Below are 12529 nucleotides of genomic sequence, written 5' to 3' on the forward strand. Positions count from 1 at the left end.
TTCATTTATCAGATATCACATCATTCACCCATACCTCTCCAATGTGGCACACACATGTGAATTAGCGGTATAACAATAGTAACAAGAAAAGCATTGATGCAAAGAATCAAAGGGTGTCCAAGCAAGAAATGCAGAAAGTGAAGATGAACTAGTAGACATATGATGACAAGATATTCTTATAAACTTTTCAATGGTTAATTGGTTTTTACAAGAATGAACAGACGATTGACATTGTTCATTATGAACTTTGATTGGCATGCTAGAGATTAGAATATTACTTGTTATTTCTTTATGATCGTGATTATTAATAACAACGGATATACATGTATACAATCATTTATAATCCATATGTGTAACTCATGATCAACACGACACTTGTGGAATTGTCCCTTATTATGTTATCGCTATAAGCGAAGACCCCATCTTAAGGTATCTGTTCACACTAAGTAAAAATATGATACTGGTTTTATTACCATGTTGATCATGTTGAGCATAATTGTTTATTATACAATAATTGTAATATCTATTTTTAATATAAAAATACAGATTTTATGAATATTGTTTCCCTCTCTTTTTTGTGTTTTATGTGCTATTGTAATACTGAGTTTTTATGTTTACTATTCTTTTTTTTTATTAAAATTGTAAAATAAATTTTAAGAATTCAATTGTCATATTGACCAACGATTATAAGTCAAAACTTAACTGGAAAAAGTCAGTAAATTATGGTTAATCTTTCAATATATAATATTGTTTATTCTTAAACCATGTACAGGCACATTGGTATTTTTCTTTATCGTTTTTTAAATTATCAATCGATTGAATAATTCATAAAATCTAATTTGTTACTTTGAATAATTCCTCGGCATCTTTACTAAACACGAGTAACAAATTAAATAAAATGTTTCAAAGTTGATAGTGTCATATTAATACCATAAAAATGTACCTTTTTTCTCAATTATTGTACATATTTATTGTTTTTATCACATATAGATAATTTAAAAATAAACATGCTATTGTTGTTGTTGTTGTTTTTTTTTTCGAATTGTATGTTTATATATAATCAATAAATTTTTAGATCACCAACTCATTATTGTATTTTACCATACCATAATAACCCATTGTGTACTAAAAATGATAAAAAAAAAAACGAAGAGACGGAAAATGTTATTTCATTTGAAAATGTTTGCATTGCGAAATTCTCCAGGTCGCTATTCATTGTACATATTGCAACTTTATAATAATCAAGCACCCTCATACCGATCGGAATGATCGGCTTTTATTATGACCGAATAAAAGGCTCGAGAAGTTGCTGTCGCCCTTTCACAAAATCTCATTTCATTCCATAAGGCGCCGCGCTTCGGCGCGGACGCCAATAAATATACAACGCATGTTGAAACTATCATGAACATTGCATGTATTTTACTTTGCAATAAAGGTTAAAAAGAACATTGCATCTAAGCAAAATATTGTCCTTAAGCTTCTCAACCAAAATTTGTTTTGATGTGTAATTTAACAAATTAAATTGCTAGTAAATAACTAAAATGTACGAAAACAGTACAAAATAGGAGAGAAATCAAGAAATAATTATACATGTCAATTTTAGAAAATACATACAAAACACTGTCAATTGTTTGTTTTTTTTCTTCAAGATTTGGCGCTATTTGCAGGATCTTTGTCCGCTAAATGAGACAAAACTGCTACCACAATTGCTACAATCGTCAGAAATATAAGTACTTGATGAAAATTTGAAAGCATATCTGGACAGTTTTGCTTGAAATATAGCAATTTGAGATGAAGTCTAGTTTGCCATCCGCGAGAATCATGATTTATTTCCTGCTTTGGGATAGGCTGAACAAGTTTCTTTAAGAATATCAATGTATCCCTATCCACCTGGGCATCTTCATGTTTATTGGCATCTGTCAAATTTACCCAGCGCTGTCCTTTGCTATCGAAAGCTCCTTCCATGTTGAGTGTTTCTAGAAGTTCTTTCTCTACAGTTTCAATATTGCAGTCATTTTCGTGCAGATATGTTTTCTTTCTCTTTGTTTGGTCTTTGTCAATAATTTGATCATATTTTGTGATGAGCAAATATAGTCTGCAATGGTCTGTAAATGGATATGTGTTGGATACTTTCAGAAAGCTGTTATATCATTAAAATAGAAGTAATTATTGAAGATTTCACGGTCCATTTACTATGACTTTTTATAGTAGACCTTAATACACTGTCATATACTATAATGATAGACACTATTCGTAATTTAAGTTTTAATATAGAAATACATGTAATTTTTCATTTTGGCTATCATGTGCGATACAAATGTGTTTTTTTTACAATTTACTACATTTTTATTTACAAGAAAATGTGAATATTTAGTAAAAATGCTCTTACAAAGCCTTTTGCCTGTTTCCGAATCGTATAAACTCAAAACGTGTTTCAATGCTTCTAGCAGCATTTTCGGGACTAAGTCTGTACAACCATGTGTCACAATTATTCTATCGACTTTCCACGAAGGGTTTTGTTTGTTGTATTGTACTTTAAGACCTTCCATTCCGTATTTGTTTTGGATTTCTTCCAAAGCTTCTATTGTTATATTTGGCGGGATGTATCCTAGAAAAGAAACCCAACTATAATGATATAAAACATTTATGTAAAATTACACCTGAATAAACTGCATTGACACATGCCTAATGATCTGTCAGTGCTAGAAGTATATGTGTATATTGTACGCATGCCTAATGAATTGTCAGTTATACTTTTTAAGAATGTTTCTAACATTACAATATCTTTGCGTTACATAATTATTTTACATGTATTTAAATGATATCAATTATCAAAATAGCTGTTTACCTCCTAAGATAAGTTCGATAATGTCACGTAAATTGTTGTTATTTTCATTTTTTAAGCCTGCAAAATCTATCAAATTTGGAAACTTTGGAATCATACGAACAATCCTTTCTTTATACGATGAGTCAGCTATCCAGTTTTTCTTAACTCCACAGTTTTCGTACCTGAAAGGAAATAGGGTATCGAAAATAAAGTTTGTTGTTGTAACTAAAAGTAGATAAAATATATATGTATTTGTAACAGTTATTAAGGTGACAACGGAGTCAATTATCACTGAAATTACCTAAAATGAGATTTTTTGCTAAGTAGATTTATCAACCTTTTCTGAACACATTCGTGATTTAATTTTGGAAGCAGTTAGTCCAAACAATGTGTTTTAAACGTTTTAAAACGGTACCTATACTATTTGTATCTGCTATTCGCGTAACCTGTCGATTATCGATAACGCTCCGCCCCCTGTTGAGGCATCAATGAGGGAAATCGGTAGTTCCATATATCCGTGAATTACAGGTCCATACTGGTCCATACTTCTCGTAATACATGTATCGTATACCGTACATTTTTTATGAATATCTCAACATTTAGTCTTTTTTATAAATTAAGAAATTGTCGGCCAATGTATACGTAACATAATGTATGAAACATAAATAATTAAGCATAGCGGCAAATCGCACGACCACGGGGTTGATTAAAAATGTAGTTGCTAAAATATGCATAATGTGGGAAAATAATTTGTCTGTCCCGTTAATCTGATAGATATTACATTGAATTGATAGATTGTGTACGGATTCAAGGGCTTATTTTACATTCAACCTCGTTTTCTAACACTGTCAAGTAAAACAACAACAAAAACCGACAACATTTTTTATGTGAACGTCTATATGACTTGTGGTAAGGTGTCCCTGACAAATTTCTAAACCATTTTAGATTGTCTAAGGGTGATTATTTCTCTATAAATAAAAAAAGATATTAAAATATATTCTCAGTGAAAATAAATTGTTCGACAGTAAATCGGACACAGGACAAAGTATGAAATTTATTGTCTATCCCGGTAGAAACTGGATCTCTATGCCGTGCATAGATGATATTCATGATAATAGAAGTCAAGAAGGCCAGATCATAATGATCGAGTAATACCTTTTATTTCTATTATAATATGTGAAGCATTATCAATTTGGTGGAAAAAATATATAATATCCCGTTCTTATTTGTACATCTACCATGGACTTTAAAAGACTGTCAGAAGCTCAGTTTTTTGTTATTTTATTTTATATTTTAACTGAATTTCATACACAAATACACAGGCAGAGTGACACTGGTATAATACAATAATAATGCTGATGATAATAATAATAAACTTCAAAAAGGAAACAATTAAATACCCCGCTAGCGGTGCGCAAATGCGTTCCATTTCCCCCCACTGAGTGCCTCTAATTCTACCGATAGTCACGTGACATGTGCGACAGATACCAGACGGACAGTAAATCACGTTAAGAATTGAAGAAATTTCGGCTATAAACTGATATTAATTAGCAGCTTTTTAATTGGTCAGATGTCACTGGGTCATAAATGTTGTTAGAGTATGTTACCGCAACTTGTGACCCTCTCTGGTGCGATATTTGTGTATTATGCAATTATTTAGCGTGAAACGTAGGGGTCCGAGAGAGAACAGCCGATTTATGACACTGCGTTTGATGTGGGTCGGACTAACTTTGAATCGGCATAACTTTTTTAATAATCAAGCAATTAACATGCGGTTTAAAGCACATGAAAGGAAATTCATTTACGGAGGGAACCGTGTCAGGGATTTTTGGTTGCTCAATCAGCGACTTAATTATCTTTAATTACGTAATATGTATGGTGAAAAAAGTCGCATAAAATGTTTGACGTTAGGTAATATTTTTTTGAGAAAAGATAGAAAAAATTTGAGACACGGTTCTCCAGATAATATAAGTATGGTTATTTTCCAAAAGTTTGATGACAAAAATATAAAAAATGACTTTGATATGACGATTTAAAATTTTAGGATTTTTATTCAAAATCAATCGATTAAAAAGGCATTTTTTTCAAATATGTTATTTTTTATGATGATCACTGACATTTAATGCACAAAGATTAAATAAATAACATTTATTACTAAAATAACTTGGTTTAAATGACATTTATGTGAGTACCACGGAAAGTGTCTGTTGTCACCTTAAGACACCAGTTATAAAAATGTTCATTGATTATGTTCTAGTTAATCTGCATATCCCGCATACAATTAAACACTTACCTTTTTAACTCCTTTGTTAAAGTTTGCGTTGCACCGCGTCCAGTTACAGCTAATTCAAAATATTTCCCTGTTAACACTTTATGTATTGTATTGATAAGAGAACTTTTTCCAGCCCCACTTATTCCAAACATTAATATATTTTCTGGCAGTTCATCATTTTGTTCTAAAAGGTTAAGGAAAGCTTTAAAAAGCTCTGGACTGTCCTGTTCTTCTGCTTGAGACAGGTTCATTTGACCTACATTCAAAGGATATAGAAATACTTATCAAAACTTCATTTAACAGAAACTGTTGTAAATATCAATGTTACAAAATCAATCTTAAAAATGAATTGAGATTGTGTTGACACATTGAAGTAAAAATATATTCATGTAAAACTGTATGAAACTGAATAGAATAACTCATAACTCGTAACATTAGCTTACCTTTTAAAGATGTCATTTTACTCAATTTTCTAGCGTCTCGCTAGCAAGCTTGTTGTACTTAAACTATGAACTATAGTTGAATTAAATGTACATTATCTGAAAACTTTGAAACTTAGTCAAATAATGAGCGCATTAAATCTATTTATAAAGCCAGACATTACGTCAATCGAAATTTGTCTGTTGAAATCCCAGATGATTGTCAATTCCTTTTTTAGAATGTTCACAAATTGAACCTATCCTTACATAAATCAGGCAGGTTATTAACAATATAAAAAAAAGCTTAAGAGATCTCCAAATATAATTTTGACATTCAAAAATGTAGGACACCACTAAATATAGATTTTCAAAGAATTCAAGCCCTATAAATACGAAAAGTGGAAACTCTGATTAACCTCATTTGGTGTTGGGGTCATATTATAAATATTAAGTATGTATGTTCCTCTTATCTATGTTTAATGAGGATTCGCTCGTCCGTAAAAGCACAAAAGGCGTTATTTCCTTATTTGAATAGGCATAATGAGATATACATCAAAACAATACAAAAATGAAAAAGAGAAACTCGCCAAAACTCACTAGATGAATGTCAGTTTGATTCACAACATTGCTCTTCTTAACATAGAAATGATTTTCTGTGATATCTTTTTCAGCAAAATTGCAGGACTAAAGAAAAACAAAATGAATTATTCTGACACTGCTTCCACTCCTCACCGGTTAACACGTGTATTTACGACTGCAGCTATGAATTCAATAAATAAAGTTGAAAATAATTAGGACAAATATAAAATATTGATTTTGAAGACTTTAAATAGCTTTTCAAAGAAGCGATAATGAAAACTTAATGCCGTAACTTGATACTCAAATGGAAGTATTTTATTACACGCTTCTTATATCAAGTTAACATAGGAATGAATATTTACCGTCCATTGTAGGTGATATAAAAGAAGGACCATACGATATCTGAAATAAATTGTTAAGTTTTTTATCTTTAATCTCTACATTTACACGGCCTGCGCACAATTTAATACTCGAAACAAGATTTATTTCAATGGAGATAATATTTTGATAAAACGCTGGTTTGCTATATAGATTAAAATCTTTATTTATTGTTAAACTTTAAATACTTAAAAAAGATGGGTCATTGTAACTGATACCGGGGTGCGCTATCCCCAAATGTTCGCGACCTGGTAAAGATTAAGTTAGTCTTCCAGCTCTTATTTCTTTTATATGAACAATATCTCTTAGTTGTTACAGTCATGCGTATAAGCTATGATTTTATTATGGGATTCCAGTAACAATTTTCCATTTTTAACTATTTTTATGCTACAGTTGCATGTTCGAATTCTAAAATACGTAATCATTAATATAAATAGATCATACATGGCACAATATTTTGTACTCGTTATAGCTTAAAATAATGTACGAATACTTTTGCTATTTAAGCCAACATTCTGATTTTTTTTAAAGAAAAAATATTGAAATCCCTTATGTTACATTAACACAAAAAACATTTTATATTACGCTAAGGCAGACAAAAGAACAAAAACATCAATATTATGTACATTTCAATAGTTAAAAATAAATTATTCGAAAACAGGTTACCTTTTGGGTAAGGCTTCAAATCTTGATGGTTTTAAGTAAATTAATTGTCTCTTATTGACAAAGAAATATGTATCTGACGTGGAAGACGGACAACCCTCATTTGACTAGAAGTGGCGGTAGGCCGTAAAGTCTGCAAGAGTTAGTGCCCCTTATTTAATTTATAATAAGTATAGAAGAAGGCACGGATAAGAATTCTTTACCTGATGGGTAAATCATATTCGGCATTTTACTAATTTTCAAGAGGGGGTCGCGAGTCTCATTTATAAGGAACAAACAAAGAATCACATTATTCTAAAATTAAAGTATGCACATAGGCATACATATACCGCATACATTTACCGTTTCGGCCACCCAAACCCCCAATAGATAAGCGTGAAACATCTGTGAGTATATTTTTACGGGGAAAATTTGAGTAATTATTCATAGAACTGTATGCTAACATCTTAATCATCAAATACCATCCTCGCTATTTTAATTGAATTCTTTAACATAGTTTTTAAAAGTTTCGGTACATTGACAATAATTTTTGGTCTGTTAAATCCAAATTATATGTTCTTTTGGCAAAACTTCGTGACTTTTAAAATGAGTTTCACTTTTGAGACAATCTAACCGTAAATACAATGTTTTATCGTAATTCGTAGTTCTCTTTTGTCCATCAACAAATGATAAAATGTCCTATTTTTGATGTGGAATAATCATGGGGTTCAGCCTTATATAATTGTTGTTGTTGTTGTTTCTGGTTGTCTTGTTACAATTATAAAACATCGGCTCTCCCAGTATACTTCGGATTTATAAGAGTCTATTGCGAAGCATAAAAATCGCAAACTATATCGTATCATGACAGGAGTGAAAGAAAAGTGTTTTTAGTGTCACTATTTGTCTTTTATTTTTTTATTTTCGATTCAAATATTTGCTTCATATTTTCTTGACTATCCTATTCGTTTGCAGATATTCACAATAAGTCATATTACTCCGATAGCGCACCATTGTGTGATTGTTTCAGTTGTGTGTTTTGTTCAGTGAAGTTGGTCTCCATGTTTCGTATGTTTTCAATTTCTATTGATCGGCTATTAGATTTTTAATGTTTAGTGTCCTGTACTTTCTAATTGAACAAAACGGAATTAGTATGACTGATAATCTTTATCACTTATATTATCAATTCATGCTTTTGTTATCATTAAAAAAAGTCTTTGAAAATTGTTATAAACATGCTTTGCTTCAAAATAAGACTGTTTACTTAAACGAAAATTTAGCATCGAGGTGAACAAAACTTTAATAAAAGGAAAAATCAAAAAATATTATTTACATTACATTTAACACTTCGAACAGCGGATTATTCCGTTTTAAATCCTTTAATATGTTTAGATGGATTATTAATATTATCTGAAAAGATTTTTTTTTAAGTTTCGAGAAATAGTAACGGTAAACACTATAGCCACGATATCACCAAACACTTTTATTAACCTGATTGAGACAGTTTACTGAAATTGTTCTGCTCCTTTAACTCCAGAACAACAACCATAATTTCGAATTAGAACATATCCGAAGATCTATGGAAATATCCGATACAATGTTTGCAGATGCTTATCGAACACTTTCCCGTAATTTGAACAATAAAAAAAATATTGCATATCTTTCGCTGTTCCTTTTTAAAAAGACAACTTGTTTATACTGTCGTCAATACATTTGTTAATTTCTTAAGCGAAACAGTTTTTACATTCAGTGTTACTGTGATCTTGACCTTTCTTCAATTTTGTTAAGAACCGCCAATTGTTTTCTTGTTTAGGGCACACACATTCTTTTATTTGAGGAACATACACCGCTTTTCATTGAATGGCACTAACATCATGCCACATTGAGGTTAATGATAGATAACCGCCGTATGAAAATTCTTTCCATAAGTGCTGAATCCCCACCTGGTCACAGCTGCAAACTTGACATCAACGCTTCCGCTAACAAAAACAATATTGTTATTATTACTCAATGATGTTGATTATTCTATTAAGTTACAAGAAAAGCATTGATGCAAAGCATCAAAGGGCGACGCCAAAAGAATTTGGTCCAGTTTTGTACCTACATACTTAACAAAAGATGTGTACTTTATAGCAGTAACATTACATGTGACCTGGAAGCTAGGGCCAGTTTTAGTTGAAACTTAGACCAAAAATAAAAGACTCTGTCTTGCCAAGATGCAAAGACAATTTAAAGTCAATTAACCAATCTTATAAGTCTCATAAGAAAGAATTTCTTCAGATTTATTTTACCAGATACAAAGAAACCTGAGTCATAAGCGTATAGTTGTTGTATTTTCTCGATCGTATTCAATGACTGTAACACCGTGTCTATCTAGTAACGCAGAAATATTTAAATAACACAGGAATTGTACAAAAGAACCGACGTCGTATAAATACGCGTCTATACAAAACTATAAGAAATATAAGGATTCTTTTTCTGCGATCATTAAATTTCCGTAATGTTTGTGAGAAAAGCAATTAACTTCTGCTCATGTTGCATGTTTTGAGCTAGAGAAACTCCATTATACATTTCTACTAACCGTGCACCTATAATTTGTTGATTTTTACATGATATAAGAAAGGGAGAAAATTAAGGACATATTTACACTTCCTGATAAGCGTGACCGGATCGTACATCTTAAGAACCTCATTTAAACCTTGAATCATATTGCCAGGTATGACATCTATGCATCCCTATAAGAATACGATCTTTGAGACCTTCCAGGCCGGTTGTGCCTTGAACCTTTCTTTCAAGTTCCCTGTGCCACGTCGTATTTGTTCTTGCACTAGTGCATCCATGCATGTTCCTGGTCGAATGTAGCCAATAAAATTGACATATTATAAATGTGTTAAAAGTTGTGCCATATTTCAATAAAATCTCATCGACGAAAGTGCATTTTTTGTGCCTGAACTCTCTTATTGATACGTGCTGTCAACTCTACAGGGATCACTTTGTCTCCAGATTTTTATAAACCATATGTGGTGCTTATACAATATTGTGTCATTTTCAACCAAAAACGGTAAGGTTTATATCTGTTTGTATTTAAAAATCCCTAAAACAGTGAGTGACTACATTTTCCTCACTCAAATTTCTCCTCCCCGTTCGCCCATAAATTATGTATATTCACCCTTATACACCCTAGCGCTCAACATATCTCGACCTAAATTTTACCTTAAATTAGACTGGTATATACCACAGTTTTACAATTTCAAAGCATATTTTGTAAAGGACAACCATGACACGGTAACGTGATCATACCAACAAGCCTTCAATTTAGATTTAAACGCTGTATGTTAACTTGTTATACAGTTAATATATGGATTCTATTTTTGAAAAATTACAAATTGAAATTATTTTTCAGACATATTTATTATTTAAAGCGGCATGCCTCCAGATCCGATCCATACTATTTTCATGAAAAGTTAAATTTATTAAAAAGTAGATTATTGAGAAGTGCACAAAAACAGTAACGTTCACATTGCAAACGGTACTTGAATGTCAACACAATTACCAAAAAGGAACACACGAGGCAGATAGCCCCCTTATATAGCCCTTATAGCATGTAAGTCATGCAGTAGAAATGTAGTGATAAACACTGTAAACCCAGCCATTATACTTGCACATAACATAAATAAAAACTGGAAACTTTTGTTTACTTTCTATTTTTCAATATTTAGTCTTGCTTTTCTTGAAAATGTTTGACTCATCTGGAGACAAATAGCTTTAAAAAATGGTTGTAATATCATATCACAATTAAACAGTTTGAATTTCATTAGCTATACCTAGATAAAGTACATTAATTAATTTTCAGCCTGGTTTTGTATTAATATTCTTTAAAATTAGTAACAGATATACCATGCAGACAGCAGACTTAACAACCGTTCAGTAATGTTATATTTGAACAATATATATATATATATATATATATATATATATATATATATATATATATATATATATATATATATATATATATATATATATATATATATATATATATATATATATATATATATATATACAGTAAACTCCGCTTATAACGAACTCACTGGGACATTCAAAATCTGTTCCTTATATCCGGAGTTCCTTGTAAGCATATAGCGAATTAGTTCCTTGTATCAGAAGTTTTTATAGCGAACAGTTTTACATATAACGAACTAATTGTTTACCATCGTCCTCCATTTAGAAGAGCATTTGATTAAGAGATATAACTCTTGAGTTCGAATTCGTCATTGTTGTCTCCCTTATATTGATTAAGGAATAATTGCAATGTTGTTTCTTTTTAATAAAATTTGTATGTATAAATATATCTATAAGATAATTATATGATATGTACCATATATGCAATATTGTTATTTATTAACGATACAGTATCATGCACAAAAATAATCACTTTGCTTTGAAGAAGTCGCTAATTTTAGTGTGGGAATGTTTACAACTCTTCAGGTTAAATTCAATATTCAATAAACTTTTAAAAACTGTTTTTCCAACATGTGCATTAGACTCAAAGTATAACCTAATCTAGTGCAAACAATCAATAGCTTCATTTTTTGACACAACCGGCAGATAATCTAAATAGATCTCGTCTTCGGAAGATTGACTGTCATCGTCATTATTTGTTCCTAATATATCCGCTACATTCGGCCAAGTTGTAATCTGTGCCGATGAAAACGAAAGTAGAAAATGTGTGATCTGTTTACGGATAGCCAATATTTGTAGTTCGTTATAAAAGTGTAATTTTCTGTACTTTTTATGGCATTGGGACTGAAAAATGAGTTCCTTATAAGCGATAATTCCTTATAACCGTGTTCGCTGTAACCGTAATGTTTTACATTAAATAAAGAAGGGCAAAATTTGGGCCCAAAAAATTTGTTCCTTATCACCGGAAGTTCGCTATAACCGTGTTCGCTATATGTGAAGTTAACTATATATATATAGTGTCCAATCTAAAATAGAGTGAAATAAGAATCCCTAAAGAAAGCCCAACACGTCAAAATTGAAAATGTTGCAGACTCGGTTTGATTGAGCCTGTTCATGGACGGTACTGTTAAGTGCAAACTACTGTCCACGCCCCCAAGCACCGGCTTAAGCAGAATTCAACATTTTAACATGAACTGGTAAAATTTAGAATTTTGAAACATGCGCAGATGTGTTCATATGGCGGTTATTATGAAACCTTAAATGAGACATATTAGTGCCATTCCATGAAAAGCGTCATATGGTCCACAAGTAAACCTTAACGAGAAAACAATGGGCGGAACTAAATACAATGGAATTTTGAAAGGGGATCTGAGGTTATGGAGCCTGCATATCACAGATATAACGTCAAAAGACAAATTTAAAAAGCAGACCTAATATCCTAAGGGTGATTCA

At 31.2% G+C, this 12529-nt stretch overlaps 1 protein-coding gene across 3 annotated transcripts; it reads right to left on the minus strand.

Annotated features, from left to right (window-relative positions):
• Window positions 1-1148: 1148 nt before the first annotated feature.
• Window positions 1149-6966, minus strand: LOC132752172 (uncharacterized). Of its 3 annotated transcripts, XM_060742467.1 has the most exons (6): window positions 6460-6966; window positions 6116-6202; window positions 5121-5355; window positions 2849-3009; window positions 2390-2608; window positions 1149-2105 (listed from the first exon to the last, which is right to left on the minus strand). In XM_060742467.1, exons 3-6 carry the CDS (start codon window positions 5348-5350, stop codon window positions 1645-1647), a joined length of 1071 nt encoding a protein of 356 aa, XP_060598450.1. In that variant the 5' UTR covers window positions 5351-5355; window positions 6116-6202; window positions 6460-6966; the 3' UTR covers window positions 1149-1644. The 3 variants fall into 3 exon arrangements, with proteins under 3 accessions (XP_060598450.1, XP_060598449.1, XP_060598448.1); XM_060742466.1 differs by having other exon boundaries at window positions 1150-2105; window positions 6116-6966; XM_060742465.1 differs by lacking the exons at window positions 6116-6202; window positions 6460-6966 and adding an exon at window positions 5543-6089 and having other exon boundaries at window positions 1152-2105.
• Window positions 6967-12529: the final 5563 nt, after the last annotated feature.

This window comes from Ruditapes philippinarum, unplaced genomic scaffold (genome assembly GCF_026571515.1).
Source record: "Ruditapes philippinarum isolate M1 unplaced genomic scaffold, ASM2657151v2 ctg8010_1_1_1_1, whole genome shotgun sequence".
Taxonomy (NCBI): Eukaryota; Metazoa; Mollusca; class Bivalvia; order Venerida; family Veneridae; genus Ruditapes; species Ruditapes philippinarum.